At 45.7% G+C, this 16,677-nt stretch overlaps 1 protein-coding gene across 1 annotated transcript; it reads left to right on the forward strand.

Moving 5' to 3' along the window:
- Positions 1 to 944: 944 nt before the first annotated feature.
- Positions 945 to 12,217, forward strand: LOC310710972 (sushi, nidogen and EGF-like domain-containing protein 1). Its single transcript, XM_083512370.1, has 7 exons — positions 945 to 1,097; positions 3,260 to 3,295; positions 3,823 to 3,953; positions 4,860 to 5,141; positions 5,731 to 5,868; positions 10,836 to 11,005; positions 12,066 to 12,217. Exons 1-7 carry the CDS (start codon positions 1,061 to 1,063, stop codon positions 12,067 to 12,069), a joined length of 798 nt encoding a protein of 265 aa, XP_083368496.1. The 5' UTR covers positions 945 to 1,060; the 3' UTR covers positions 12,070 to 12,217.
- The last annotated feature ends 4,460 nt before the right edge of the window (positions 12,218 to 16,677 follow it).

Raw genomic sequence — 16,677 nt, forward strand, 5'->3', positions numbered from 1 at the left:
TCAGGAGAAGCTTCCTGGTGTGGAATAGGATATCCCTATCTTCATCGGAGAAATGTTTGAGAGTATGGTTTCACTATGGTTTAGGTAAAAAAAGGTAAAGGACCCCTGGACAGTTAAGTCCAGTCAAAGGCAACTATGGGGCTGTGGTGCTCATCTCGCTTTCAGGCCGAGGAAGCCGGTGTTTGTCCACAGACAGATTTCTGGGTCATGAGGCCAGCATGACTAAACTGCGTCTGGCACAATGGAACAGTGACGGAAATCAGAACACACAGAAACACCGTTTACCTTCCCGCCACAGCTGAACCTATTTATCTACTTGCACTGGCGTGCTTTCGAACTGCTAGGTTGGCAGGCACTGGGACGGAGCAGCAGGAGCTCACCCTGTCATGGGGATTTGAATCGCTGACCTTGTGTTCAGCAAGCCCAAGAGGCTCAGTGGTTTGGACCACAGCACCACCCGCTAAACCTGTGGTTTAGGGCAGATTAGTGTAGAGGAAGTCAGAGAATTGAGAAAACACATTCAAATAACCCATATGTTGAGCCTCCAAACTTAGCTGGGGTGGGATGTAAGTCTGTGTGGCATCCCTGTTCCAAACACTACCTCATCACCCATCATTATTCTGCCCATCAAAAATAAACTGGATGCTCAATTGCTCTGCATCATTTTGCCACACTGAGCAGCACCTAGAACATTATTGGTGCTAGGTTTGTTTGCCTATGCACACAATTGTGGACGTATCCCACCCCCACCCCCCATTCCGACTCCACCCAGGAGACTATTGTGCCTTTTGTGGTGTTGGCCCATTTCTCACCAAAAAACAAGTTGTGCAAAGAAATTCAATGGGATTAGACTGTTGAAACGGCCTGCTATTTGATTAAGGTCCCCTTTCCTTATGAGAACTGTTTGTTCTCTTTTTGTCAAGCTAGGTGTGGAAGGCAGGGTCAAGATAAATATCAGGTGTAGATCCACCCCACACATCCTTTCTTGGCTGGAGGAGGCATAGAAGGCACCTGAAATACGCTTAAGACACTGCAGTTCCAGGGCAAAGAAGCAGCCAGGATGGAAACTATATCTGTTTTCCTTCTGCTGGCGGTGGGTAAGTAGGAGACTCAGAAGCCAGCTCTTTGCTTTGGGCTGTTTTCTCCGTGAATGGCAGATCAAACCTCATCTTAACTTATTGTAAAAGTAGGTTCAATTTTGGGTTGACTTGACCTGGCAGGAGTCTACTACAGCTACCTTCACAATGCATGGAGGAGTTTTAAAAGTTTGTTGTTTCATTCAACGTTTCTGCCGTACTTTTCAGTTAAAAATAGACAAGGTGACTTATAACTATCAATGTATTTTTAGAAGAACAATTTTACAAAAAGGAAATGCAGCAATTGTGGAAGTGGCTGGGGGAGGGGTGGGGATATTGTACAAAATCAGGAGTACAGAAACCAAGTTGTGAGGGACTTTTTCAGCCCGGTGGGCCAATTTCTTAGCTCCCCCGCTCCTGGTGGGACACTTTGACAGGTGGAATGCATGACAGACACCTAAGGTCACCAAAATGTCCAGTGAGACATTTCTTCCTTTGCAGTGTGGTGGAGCAGTTGATCCCAGTGGGGCTCAACCACCCAGTGGCGTAGCGTGGGGGGTGCAGGGGGGGGCCGGCCGCACCGGGCACAACATCTGGGGGTTAGGGTTAGGGGGCACAAATCCACGGGTTAGGGGGCGCAAATTACTTGCCTTGCCACGGGTGCTGACAACCCACGCTACGCCACTGCAACCACCCAGTGGGTCTAGAAGCTGGCAGGGATCATCTCCACTCCAGAGCTCTGATCAGAAGCTCCCGAGTGTGGAACCAATCCCAAGTTGGCCTTGCAATTGGAGCCAGACTTAAAAGGACTTGAATACAAACCCTGCTTTTCATGGAACTATTGGGAACACATTTCAAGTCTCCTGGTTGTTCTTTCCTATCTGCCTCTTTACTTGCCCCACCCGCAGGGGTCCAAGGTGTCTTTAGCCTCCTTAAAATCTCTGGGCAAGGGGCTGGGCCTTCTCAATGTCTGTCAGCCTTCCTGACTGCTGACTTTCTCCATGACCCCAGAGCACCAGTGCCAGATGGAAAGGCATGTTGTGCTCATCAGCAGGATTGATCCAAGGTGCTGGACTTTCGGCACTCTGGCGTGATCCTGCTGACGAGCCCATCTAGTTTTGTGTCTCAGATCAAATCATTTGATAAAGGTAGGTCTTCTTCAAACCCTGTGAAGGATGGGGCTCTTCTTATCGTTTCATTTTATAAAATCATAGAATTGAACCATTGGAAGGGACTGCGAGGGTCACCAGCTCCCTGCAACGCAGGACTCTTTTTGCCCAATGTGGGGCTCAGATTTACAATCCCGAGATTAACAGTCTCATGCTGTACGGACTGAGCTATCCCTTCCAATACAACATCCCCAAAAGGTTTAACCACAAAAAATCATCAATAATATATATATATATATAAACACTATTTCAAAACCGTGGTAAGAATGTACAGGTACATTCTTACCACAAAATTAAGACAGGGTAGAAATAGCCATTGAAAAATCTTGCTGGCTGGGAAAGGGTCGAAAAGATAATTAACAACAGTATCTGATGGGAGTTCCAATAGGTAGGTGAAACTGCACTAAAGACCAATTCCTAACTATTATGGAATGGGCTTCCTGGCCAGATAATATTTGCAAAGGCCCTCTCCTGCAAAGTACAGAGGCCAATTTGGGTATATAAGGGGTGAGGCAATGTTTTAGGTATCTGAATCATATGTCCCACAGTTGCGAAGTACACTGAAAATGTTCTCTTGCCAGCCATGGTAGCTTGGGCTTCACTGATTTGTTACAAGGTATACGTGTGGCTAGATGGCTGCGTTGTCTTCTGGCAAGCTTTGGATGAGATAGCATATTCAGTAGTGGGGGCATCAATCTTATTGCTACTGTTTACCAGCAGAGAGAGGAAGAGGAGGAACAGGGAGGCAGAAAGGTCAGGGTGGTGGAAATGCACCAGCAGACGCACAGTACAATCTAGATAGCATTGGGGCTCTCTCTCTCTCTCTCTCTCTCTCTCTTGCTGCCGCATCACCCTGTTGACTTAGTTTGTGGTCAACTAAGACACCCTAGATCAAATCTCGATTTGAAACTCAATGGAACACTTCTGGAATCTGCATAAAAAACTCTTTTCTGTCCCTGTGTATGCCTGTAAACATAAAACAGATCTGATGGTTTCTCTCTTGCTGCTCTTTAGGTTTAACCCTGACCTCTCCAGCCGATGCCTCCAATGGTAAGATCCACTTGACTCGTGAGCCTGAATTTGGGCTGAGGAATTGCCTTGAACAAATGAACGGCAGTGCACTTATAAAACATTCAGGCATTACTCCACCAAACATTGCAAGAATGTGTGGTGGAGGATTCCAGGCACCTTAAGACCTCCACCCCCACCAATTCCACCCCCAATTCCCATGTTCAGTGGGAAGGTTTGAAGGAGAATTTTGCAGGCTTCCTGATCCTGGGGGAGATGTATAAAGGGCACATTCAGGTTGTATACATGCCGTATGTTAAAGCACATGGTTTCCCCCCAAGAATCCTGGGAACAGCAGTTCACTCCCTTGCAGGGCTAGTTCCCAGCACCCTTAACAAACCATAGTTCCCAAGATCCTTTGGGAGATGTTTGTGCGCTTTATGCAGCCTCAGACCCAGATAGAGGGAGCAGAGGCTGGCCAAACACATAGCCCTCCCTCCTCCCCAAGGGGCCTTCTGTAAAATGAGTTGCTGGCTTGGGCTCTAACAAGATGCTCCCTTCTCCTCTAGAATCATTGATGTACCCTTATGGGACTGCACAGGGTGACACAAAGAACCCCAAGTCAGATGATGGGACATCTACAAAGATCATCACTGCAGTGCCCTTCAGCTTCTATGGCAAAAAGTACAGCTCACTCTACGTACGTAATGCCTGGCCAAAGCCCCAGTCTACATGTTTCTTGACTAGAAGGGCAGGTGGTACAGAACTCTGCTCACCTGTCATTGAGATCTAGCAGGCTGCCTTGTACTGGCCCATCTTCAGTCTTGCTATCTAATCTAGTTGTCCATCTGTGCATCCATCCATTGATGGTTCCAGGTTTCAAGGAACTTTCGGCAAGGTTCTACCTCCTCACCATCACTGTTGCCACCTACTGATTCTCCTCATTTCTGAGGTCAGTGTTGGCAGGTGTTCAATCACACCAACAAGGGGTGCCAACTTGAATAAAATATTTGGGGGGGGGGAGTAAGCCCCATCCTGCATGATAAATCACATGATGTCACATACACACACACACCATTTGAATGGCAATGTCCATCAACTTTGGGGGACACGGGTGGCGCTGTGGGTAAAACCTCAGTGCCCAGGACTTGCCGATCGTATGGTCGGCGGTTCGAATCCCCGCGGCGGGGTGAGCTCCCGTCTTTCGGTCCCAACTCCTGCCCACCTAGCAGTTCGAAAGCACCCCTAAGTGCAAGTAGATAAATAGGTACCGCTTTATAGCGGGAAGGTAAACGGTGTTTCCGTGTGCTGCGCTGGTGCTGGCTCACCAGAGCAGCTTCGTCACGCTGGCCACATGACCTGGAAGTGTCTCCGGACAGCGCTGGCCCTCGGCCTCTTAAGTGAGATGGGCGTACAACCCTAGAGTCGGACATGACTGGCCCACACTGGCAGGGGTACCTTTACCTTTACCTAAGCCCCTCAAATATTTTAATGGGGGGCTGAAGGGACCTCAGCTTCTAGGAGTTGGCTCCTATTACGCCAACCCTATATCTCTCTGTCTACCTACCTGCTGTCATTCACACCTGCATCTCTCTCCTTTCTTCAGGTCAACAACAACGGGGTGGTCTCCTTTGGTGTGAATGTCTCACAGTACACACCCGACCCTTTCCCGCTGGATTTAGGGTCACCCTTTGTCGCCCCCTATTGGGGGGATGTTGACAATACTAGAGGCGGGGATGTCCTCTGGAGACAGACTCAGGACTCTGCAGTGCTTAGCCGCTGTACCGCAGACATCAACCAGTACTTCCCAGAGATGTCTTTCACGGCTGTCTGGGCCTTGGTTGCTACCTGGGACCGTGTCGCCTACTTTGGAAGTGCTTCAAAAAAGGTAGGCCTCTCCCTGACCTATAGTAGCCAGCTGCAGGAGATGATAGCGCCCTGAGTGGCGCAGAAAAGGGACTTTCAGCAGATGAAACTTACAAGGGCAACACTTGCCAAAAATGCCTCTACTCTCCCTGACCACTCAGCATTGTCCCACCACCATCCCTCTGACCCTTTTCGCCTGGGGGGTTTCCCATCTGGTGCCTCCCACCATTCCTCTGCATCCAGCCAGTCCATGACACAGCCACACAAAAGTCAGAGGTTTGTAACGTTCAGTCCCCGGGTCTGAGGTTCCTTCCCTGCCCTAACCCTTAATATGCAATGTGAAAATGTGGTAACAAGAGGAACGGATGGGGAACCTGTTGTTGGACTCCAGCCACCATCATCTACAACCAGTGTGGTCAATGGGGCGGCAACATCTGGAAAACCGCAGGTTCCTCTGTCCCTAATCTACCGGTAGATGATTTCCCCATCACTCTTGATGAAGAAGACTTCCCCATGTAGCCCTCCTACTTTGTGTGCCCCAGAGACAGCGCTGCATCTCTTTGTGCTGTCCGTAGCTCCACAGTCCCATGTCTCTTTTCTTTCTGCTGCAGACCAACACTTTCCAGGCTGTCTTGACCACCAATAACGAAATCGCTTTCATCATTTTGAATTATGCCGACATCCAGTGGACAACCGGGATAGCAAGTGGTGGGCATCCCAGGACAGGCCTTGGGGGAACCCCTGCACAGGTAATTGATCTGAATAGGAACACTGAGGGAATCTGACCTTTGCAGATTCCGATATGAAACTGACCTGGTCTCTGACCTCCCAGACCAACATGTGGGTCAGAACATCCTTTGGGTTTCATGTTTCTCCAGAGCTTTTGGCCAAAACCAAAAGTATCAAAATACAGTGGTACCTCGGGTTAAGAACTTAATTGGTTCCGGAGGTCCGTTCTTAACCTGAAACTGTTTTTAACCTGAAGCACCACTTTAGCTAATGGGGGCTCCTGCTGCCGCTACACAATTTCTCTTCTCATCCTGAAGCAAAGTTCTTAACCCGAGGTGCTATTTCTGGGTTAGCGGAGTCTGTAACCTGAAACGTCTGTAGCCCGAGGTACCACTGTATATGTTTTAAATTGAGATTAAAACAAAACAAAACCGCATTTGTTTTGTGAGAAAAGGTGTTTGGGATACTCATTATGGGTTGTGTCCAATGTTCTCTGTCTCCACAAGCAGGTGGGCAAGTTTTCATTCTGTGCAATGGAGGACTCCGCAACACAAGGGAGAACTCCAGTGAAACAGTTGCGTTAGTGAGAACTTGTTGCTCAATAAAACTACCAGCAACTTGCTTCTGTGTTCTCTTGTGCAACAACTTCCCACTGCTGCAGAATATTTTGCCAGGGGAACAAGTATACAGCCAAGTGACTTTGACTTGGATACAACCCTTAAGTATTAATGGGGGGGACAGTCCCCCCCCCACTTTTTCTTAATAGACAGATTAAGAGCTCATCCGCATTCCTGCTTCTCCCATGCCTAGGAAGCATGGGTCTGAGCTGTTTTCTGCTTATCTCACATTTTCTAGGCATGCGTCCAAGTGGTAGTGCCTTTGCCCCAAAGCTTCCCCTCCCCCCAACCCCCCCCCCCCTGTATTTAGCACTAAATCAGAACAAACACCAATCCATGGGAAACCTGCCATTTGTTCCAATTCAGAAGTGGAGTAAACGGAGGTGTGGCTAAGCCCTTAGCGTTTAACTTTAGAATCATAGAATTGTAGAGTTGGAAGGGACCCAACTCTCTGCAAAGGATGCTTCGCCATGATATCCAGATATGCTTCGTATGCATCTGAGCCGATTCTGCTCTTAAGCAGGCCTGGCTTTGTAAGCGATCAGATGGGAGAAACCACCTGCAGATGATGGGTATAAGCTGCCTTGCTGAAATCAGAAACAGCAGGCTATCCATGTACAGAGTTAAACTGCCATGTGAACAGTCCAACAGATCAATATTTCCATCCAGAGTGATTTCATGAAAGTTGAAATTGTACTGTAAGGTGCAATGCATAACCTACAGCAGCTTTCCGCCAACTTGGTGTCCTCCGCATGCCACTAGACTGCAGCTCCCATCATCCCTGATCACTGGCCATGTGGCCTGGGGTTGATGGGAGTTGCGATCCAAAAGCAGCTGGAGGGCACCAGGTTAAGGAAGGCTGTCTTAAAATACTATCTGAATGTCAGCCCATTAACTCACTAACTGGAAAGAAATTGGGGGTGTTATTGTATTTTTGTTCCAGTTATATCAGCAGTTATGGCAAAGTTTGGCCCAGCACTAACTGCTGATATCTGGGGGGCGGGTCCTGGATTTTCATTGTGATGGGTTTTTTTGGGCAGGGAGGGGTCTCTACTGCCAGGGCTTTACTTTTCCTGTGCTAAGTCCAATAACTATTTTGCACACCAAATGCGGTGACAATGAACTTGGATTCCACAACCCAAATTTAATTACGCAGAATGAGGGAAATTGCATGCTCCTCTTATCAATGAATGGGACACGGGTGGCGTTGTGAGTTAAACCATGGAGCCTAGGACTTGCCGATCACAAGGTCGGCAGTTCAAATCCTTGCAACAGGGTGAGCTCCGGTTGCTCGGTCCCTGCTCCTGCCAACCTAGCAGTTTGAAAGCACGTCAAAGTGTAAGTTGATAAATAGGTACCACTCCAGCAGGAAGGTAAATGGCGTTTCCATGCACTGCTCTGGATCTCCAGAAGCAGCTTAGTCATGCTGGCCACATGACCCGGAAGCTGTACACCGGCTCCCTTGGCCAATAAAGCGAGATGAGTGCTGCAACCCCAGAGTCGGTCACAACTGGACCTAATGGTCAGGGGTCCCTTTACCTTTATCTTATCCATGAATTTATTCTGAAGGTTTTGCTTTTTCATTTATTCTGCTTCTGCAACTCGAAGGAGGAACAAGGAACAAGGGCATGGCATTTCTGACCTCTGATCGCTGGAAATCTGATTCATTAATGCTTCTAGCTTCTGAAATGTGCAAAGCTTTGCTTGAATAATTTCAGGAAGCAGGCATCCAACAATAAGGGAAGTTGAGGGTTTGCTTGTGGTGTTTCTATGTTTTCTAAATGAAAGCTGAAATTCTCAGTAACCGAATTCTGCAGCTAGTTCCGTATTCCTGTGGCTATAACGTGCTTTAGGGCTATTTCACAGCAACCACACAATCACATCTGGCTATGGCTAAATCAGCTTTCAGTTGCCAGTGCAAAAACAAACAAACCTAAAAACCCACTCTTGAAGATTCTGCTGCAGTTATTCCGCCGTCACACAGATATTTGCCCTGATCTGGAGCCTGGGTGGTTCTTATTTACAGATATGTCCTGCCCTTCTTCCAAGCTAAAATAAAAAAAATCCTTCTAGTAGCACCTTAAAGACCAACTAAGTTAGTTCTTGGTATGAGCTTTCGTGTGCATGCACACGAAAGCTCATACCAAGAACTAACTTAGTTGGTCTTTAAGGTGCTACTAGAAGGAATTTTTTTATTTTGACTATGGCAGACCAACACGGCTACCTATCTGTAACTTCTTCCAAGCTGCTCAACATGACATTCCAGATTCTCTATCCCTGTTTGAGGCAGTGATGGCCACCAGCTTTGATGGCTTTCAAAGAGTGTCTAATCCTCACTCTTTTGAGGACCTCCCAATAATTGTTAAAAAAAATTCAGGGGGCGAGGGAGGCCAGTCGTGTCTCCTCCTCCTTCTCCTTTTTTAAAATAAATTTTATTTTTCAATTTCTGAAATTGTTAACAATCATACAAATTAAATAAGTTTTCCAATAAAAAACACATTGTTTGACTTCCCTCCCCACTCCTTCTGTGGTTTCTTATGCTTTAATTTTCATTACTGCGCCTCCCAATTAATTCTATTTATTAGTTACTCCCTGTGTTTTCCTTAACAAATATATCCACCCCCATTGTTCTGCCCGGACACTGAGGTCCAGTGCCAAGGGCCTTCTGGTAGTTCCCTCGCTATGAGAAGCCAAGTTACAGGGAGCCAGGCAGAGGGCCTTCTCGGTAGTGGCACCCGCCCTGTGGAACGCCCTCAGACTTTTTAAAGACATGTGAAGGTAGCCCCGTTTAGGGAAGCTTTTAATGTTTAATAGATTATTGTATTTTAATATTCTGTTAGAAGCTGTCTAGAGTGGCTGGAGAAACCCAGCCAGATGGGCGGGGTATAAATAATAAATTATTATTATATATTATTATTATTTAACAGTTGTTTTAGATTAATCCTGCTAATGAGCTTAGTTGTTTATCAGATAGTCCATGAATCTTCCCCATTCTTTATTAAAAGTTGTTTCTCCGTGGTTTCCTATTCTTCCAGTAAATTTTGTCATTTCAGCATAATACATTAATTTAATATCTGCCACTCCTCTTTGGTTGGGACTCTTCTCCTCCTGCTGCAGAGGAGGAGGAGGAGAAGGAGGGGGGAAGCAGCCCCCAGCCAATGGCAGCAGTCAGAAGAGGAGGAGGAGGCTGAGCACCAGAGAGGAGGAGCCACTGGCCAATGAGGCTGCACTGCTGCCACATTTGGCTCCACCTCCTAGCTCTTCCCAACATCCTGACATCACATGCATGCGTCATCGGCCCCCTCCAAATCTCCTTCACAAGTTGGCCTCTGATGGAGAGCAAAGCCATCAGCAACTCTCCTGAGCCTGATGGCTATTTTCTACCTCCACTTCTTGACATCTGGTTGGCCAGTGTGATAACATTTTGCTGGACTTGATGAGCCACTAACCTTACATTCTTATGCATACGGGTAGTACGTCTGAGCCATGAGGCGGGGAAAAGGCAACGGCAGGGGGTAAACCCAACATTTTAAGATATATATATACATTTGGTTTTTCAACTTAAAATTTTACAAAAATATATCAAACATCAATCATAAAAACAAGATTCCAAGGAATCTCTTGTACTTTCCTCCTTCCTCCCCTTGGTGGGTCCTATTATTAATCCTTTCCTCCCACATCTTTTATGATAATCCAAAACTTTTACCTCTCCATTATGTGCAGCATTCAACCTTAAACTACAAGTGATATTCCAATCCTACTAACGACTTTAACTGTTTACAATGGTCTTTAAGATAAGTTATAAATTTTCCCAATTTCTTATTGAATTTTTCGTCTTCCTGATTTCTGACTCTTCCAGTCATTTTAGCCATTTCAGCATAGTCCATTAACTTCATCTACCATTCTTCTCTGGTAGGATCTTTATCTTCTTTCCATCTCTGGGCCAGTAACATCCTCACAGCCATGGCCACATACATAAATAGCCTTTTCTGCTCCTTTGGGCTTTCAGCACCTAGAATTCCTAAAAGGAAGGCTTCAGGCTTTTTTAACAAAGGTTATTTTAAATATTTTTTTCCAACTCATTATATACCATTTCCCAAAATCCTTTTGCTACCTTACAAATCCACCACATATGATAAAAGGTGCTTTCTTTTTCCTTACATTTCCAGCAATGTTTTATACATTTTTGCGAATTTACTAGCAGTTAAAGTCCATGTTTTATACATTTTTGTGAATTTACTAGGAGTTAAAGTCAACCAAACATTTCCACACATACATGAATATGCAGAAAGGGATCTAGACTGAGGAGAATGTTTCCTATGCTTTGGGGCTGGACACTACATTGCTTTTCTCCTTTCTTCACTCCCTAGGCTGGATTTGACAGTGGAGACAAGAAAAACTTTTACAACATCCCAGCATCACGCACCCCCAGTGTCCTCAATATCACACAAACCACCAACGTGCAGTTTACAGGGCGATGGGTGTTCCAAGTGGATGAGATTGTGATTGGAGACACAACGGAGAAGAGCAAATGCTTGGAGTAAGTGCCAGCAGACCCCTGTCCTTTGAGAGGGGTGGTTTCTGTTTGGATTGTTTTAATAATACTTATATTACATCAGGGCCAGATTCAGGTTTGATGAGACCCTAAGCTACTGAAGGTAATGGGGCCCTTTATATGTCCAGTTGTCCTTTGTCAACAAATTGTCGCTGTTTTTTGTTGTTGTTGAATATATGCTATATGGTAATTTGTGGACCTAATAGGTATCTAAAGCCATTTGCACATAACAAAATTTATCAAAGTAATTGTTGAACTGAAATACAATTAAGAAGAAGCATTGTAATAGTGAAATACAATTAAGAAGTATGTTAACAGTGAAATAATTATTATGCTCTAACTTAAAATGATTTTTTTATTCATAACAAACTTAATAATGCAAACACACTGGCATTTGGCAATAACAAAAGTTCCTTTAGAAACTCAGTTTACAAAGACTCATAATCTAGTCTCTAGAAACTTGCTATAACATGAAACAATAATAGGTGTAAATATATGATGCAAACTACTAATAATTATAAATAGCAGAATGTAGGCACCCTATATATAGAAATGAGAAAACCAGTGACATTTTAGGGAGCAGGCTAGCAGGCGGGGCCCATTACTTACATCATAGGAGCCTACACAACACAAAACACTGTTGCTGTGTGTAGATTTTATTTTATTGGTTTTTTTATCTTATATTTTGGAAATGTACATCCAGGTTTTTTTCCCTTTACTTTTTTGGGGGGTCCCCAAGAGAGTGGGGCCCTAAGCTATAGCTTGTTTAGCTTATACATAAATCCGGCACTGTATTACATTTTTTTTAAAAGATCCCTACGCACATGCCCTGTTCTTTATGGACAAGGATACTGGAAGCTGCCTCTGCTGGTGACATGCTCATTCTAGGCTTGTGCTTTAATCTTCCAAGCTGTCACAATGTTCCCTTAATAATGTGTGGGTGGAGATGTGGCAGAGGCTGTTAAGAAAAAAATAGCAAGTTGCTAAGACGGGCAGGAGTAGGGATCTGCTTTTCAGTACAAATGTTTCTGTCTCTTTTCACTAGATGAGACCACCTGCTGCTCAAGAGAGCCCCCTCCTCATCCACCCGTGTCAAGACAGGATGTACTCAAATCTTTGCAAAGATCCCTCTGCTGCCCCCTATAGGCTTGGAGCCATGGCTGATTATGGCGTACCAATAAAATGGCTGTGCTCTCGCTGCTACTCTCCTTTGTCTGTTCCCTGAGTGACTGGAGCTGAATGTGCTTTATGAAGTCAAGAAATGCAGGAGTGTGTGTGCGCATGCATGTGTGCATGTGCGCCTTTGATGAACAGAGGGTGTTGAGGCTTAATCTTACATGAAAGCCATGCCTTCTGTACCTTGACCCCCTTCACTGTCACAGTGGAAAGCAAAGACTCTTCTGGCAGTGCCCCAATGCCTCAAGCAACAGCAGCAGAAATCCAGACCACTTTCCTCTCGACATTGCTGCTTTTCCCTGTGGTGGGGAAGCTGCACCTATTGAGCTTCTGCCTATCATGCAGAGCAGACAACACCAGTTGGGGTGTGAAAGACCCAGTTCCTTCCAGGTTATGAACTCTGGCTTTGAAAACTGGTTCCAGGTGCTGAGTCAGCCCCACCAGCATCCGCAAATTCAAATCATTGTGCTCCAGCTGAATTGGATGTGTGACCTCTGTGTGTGTTTTAAAGTCACCAATGTGCTAACATTTACATTGCAGAGCATGTAAAGATTAAGCAGGATGTGCAACCGCTGTGCAAAGACCAGAGACGAGGTGCATGAGATAAATAATGAGCCACACCTCACATGTTCAAAGCCAGTGGCAGATATTATGTTGTCAGCTGCTGTTCTCTCCAAAGAGAGTCTGTTGTTGTTGTTGTTGTCAATAATAATAATAATAATAATAATAATAATAATAATAATAATGCATTTTTGCAAGTTAAAGAAACACCAAACAATATTCATCATTATCTCTTATCCTCAGACTTTCCAATCCATCTCTCCGTGGCATTCTGGGTAGTCTTTTGTCTGCTGCATAATCTATTATTCTACCCATTTTCATCTCAAATCCTCCTCTATTTAATGTTATCTGCTGCTCACATGTTCATTCCTGCTTGTAGGTTAAAGTGACTATTATACCCTCTGAGATACTCTTCAAAACACTTCCACTCATCTCTGATCCGTGACTCATCCTTATTTCTTAGCAAAGAGAGTCTTTAGGAGAACCATTTTGTTGCACAAGACCTCCCCATCAACTCTAATTCTGTGGCCGAATACATACCATATTTTCCTTCCATTTGCCATTATGTGATTGAATCCCACCCCAAAATAGTGACAGTCTGAATGGAAGCACCTACAACAGGGGTCAGCAAGGCTTACTGGGCATGGGACAGATCATTCCCGCAGAGATCCTCTGTGGGCCGGGCCAGCACAGCATGACACCAGAAATCGCGTGCTCTGGTCCATGGGATCATGAAGAGTCGGACACGACTAAATGACTAAACAACAACAAGGTGCTGCTGGAAGGAATTTTTAAAATTTTGTTCCAGCTACAATCTATCTGTGATGCAACAGCGCCACTGCCTGGGTACCGGTGAGAAATACACTGTGGGAAATGGGAGGCGTCATGTGATCTCGATTGGTTGCCACACAAGGCAATGATGGTAACGTTTTGCCCTGATCATCCCAGGCAGAAGTCCACACTTTAACACTCCGTGTCCAAGCATTCAGACCCAGACCCAGGTCCTGCTTTTAACCCTTACATAGATTTCCCATATTTCAAAAGGTAAAAATCCAGACCCCACCACAAATTTGTTGAGCTTTTCTTAGGAGGCCCACCCCAAAAAGTTGTTCAGACTAACCCCCGCACTACCGCCAATTGCGCCACCAACACAGCACCCAAACCCAGACATTAGCTAAAGTTTTATTTTTTAAAAACCGCCCCCAAAAGGAACCAAATTCAGGACTCCTCTGGGATTTCCCAGATATATGGCAACCCTACCCTGCACTTGGGGACCCAATTCTTAACCTTTTACCCTATATTCACATGGTGGTAGTGCTCCGGTCGTGTTGCAAACCAACTTGGATAAGACTGTGATGTTCTAGTGGGTCCCAATCCGTCAGCTGAAGACCAGTGCTTGAGGGGCAGCCATGATTGTTTGAAATGCTGTGATACTGCTTTAAGTGCATAGTTCTGATGGGACCACACACTTCTCCCACCAGGCAAATAAGAGGCATTATCGAAGTTCAGAGACACATTCCAGCCAGGCAAAAAGACCTTGCAAGGCAGGACTGGTGACTGGCATGATGCAGGAGGAGGGTAGTGGCCTGGAAAAACTCCTGAGGGCCAGTTTCAAAGCCCTGGGGGGCCACATCAGGCTACAGACTAGACGTTCCTCACCTCTGTTCTAGCATGTCAGAAGCCCTGGAAACACACTAAGCTATATGAAAACAGAAGACCAGAAATTTTGAGTAATGTATAATATCGTTATGTAATATTTCTTGTTTTGCATTCATATCTTGCTGAAAGATATCTAGTGCAATTAGGGGGGTCTTTATTGGTCCAGTCGACCCACATCCTGTTTGCAGTTTTTCTTTTTCTTATTCTCATGTAAGGCCTAGTTCAGCAACATTATATTTGCTATACAGTCAAGTCATACTGTAGCACCCTGCTTGTGGTTAACGCTTAGCTGGAATGAAATATTCAACGCAGCAACAGAGAAATTAAAAAAATAATTTATTTGTCAGACAAATAAATAAGAGGCACAGTGGTATATGGTTACCAAGCTCTGGCCTGGCCTCCTGCCATTATGGCCAGCACTTATATTTCCTTAATCCAGCCCCCTTTGCTCCTCCTATGGCTGCCTCTGTCCCATCAGCCTGGTTGAAATTCCTATTGGCTGATTGGTATAACCAATCACAAAAATACACTCATATCCTACTGTCCTTATATGGAACACAAAGAGCTATATATTGTTACATCTATAAATGACAAATAAGTATTAATATATCTTACATGCGTCTCAACAAGGAATCTTAATTACCAGCTCACCTCTTGCCCTCCTTGCCCTATTTGCCTTCTAAAACAAATGGTTAATCTTAAATTTTTATCTTAAACATATGTCAAGGATCTTGAGTTTCACATCAATATTGAAAGATCTCCTTCATTTGAAGGTTTCTAAACAAATATCTGACAACTTATATATCAGAATTGCTCGGATGGCGTCTTCTTGTCTGACAGGGGGGCTGGGCTGGCTGACTTAATTTCAGGATAAATACAACTCTTCTAGCATTTGTTAAATCCTTTGCATAATTACATTTAAGCCAGGATATTTCATACATTATCATAGATAGCTTTTTAGAAGGATAAACTTCCTAAAAGTAACAAGGAAGGAACAGTTTACAGCCTCAAAATAAAATAGGAAAAAAAGCCTCTTCCCCTCTTCACACTTCCCCCCCCTTCTCCAGCCGGTTTGTTTTCCATGTGCTCTTGACCTTTTGACCTTAGGCTCAAGTTTAAGGCACACAGTTTTATTTTACTGTTTACCAAACTCTTAATTATGTAGGGTCTGTGTAACCTTGGTCTTCAGCCTGTAATTCCAGCTTTTACAACTTTGAGAAACTTGTCTCCTGCTACTGCTATAAATCAGGGAGGCCCTTGTTCAGGAGAGCAGGAAGATAAACAACTGCCAAAGTACTTAGCCAGCTGGTTTCTGCATGGCATGAAACTTTTGAAAGTCTAAGCCCATTTACCTGATCAAGATATAAGCCAATATATGCCTTGATTAAAATGCAGTCTATATTCAGATGCCACAATACCTCGGGTTACAGACGCTTCAGGTTGCGCATTTTCGGGTTGTACACAGCGGCGTAGCGTGAGTTGTCAGCACCCGGGGCAAGGCAAGTATTTTGCGCCCCCTAACCCGGGGCAAGGCAAGTATTTTGCGCCCCCCCCTAACCTGCGAGTTGCCGCTGGCGCTGCCGCCCAAACAACGCCGCTTGCCCGGAGGAGGAGGGGGGGCAGAGAGGCGAGGAAAATGCAACGGCCCAGCAGCTGCAGCAGCACCGGCGGAGGCGGGGCTGTGAGGAGGGGCTGCCTGGCGCGTCCTCCGCGGCGAGCGCTGAGAGCCGCTGCCTGCCGGGCGCCTTCAGCCCGGACGTGCGCACAGCTCGTCGGTTCCGCGAGACATGCGGCTCCGCTACAGCCTGCGCCCGAGGCTCTTCGGCGACTCCGGAGGCAGCGAGCGTGCCCCCCCCAGATGTTGCGCCCGGTGCGGCCGGCACCCCTGGCACCCCCCACGCTACGCCACTGGTTGTACACCATGCCAAACCTGGAAATACCGGAACAGGTTACTTCCTGGTTTCGGCGCTTTGCGCATGCGCAGAAATGCCAAATTGTGACCCGCGCATGTGCAGACATGGCGCTGCGGGTTGCGAACGCTGCAGGTTGCGAACGTGCCTCCCGCATGGATCACGTTCGCAACCTGAGCATCCATTGTAGTTTCTTTTGGAAATCTTTTTCATTATTTTTGTTCAAAATGGTCCTATTCATTTTCAGGGCTTCCATTGATTGGCTTCTTACATTTCCCCGATCTACTTTTAAAATGTTGCTCTTAAGTTAAAAGTTGCCAGTCTTCCTAACAAACAACAGGCCACACTGCC

The sequence above is a fragment of the Podarcis liolepis genome (assembly GCF_965112155.1).
Source record: "Podarcis liolepis genome assembly, chromosome: 7".
NCBI lineage: Eukaryota > Metazoa > Chordata > Lepidosauria > Squamata > Lacertidae > Podarcis > Podarcis liolepis.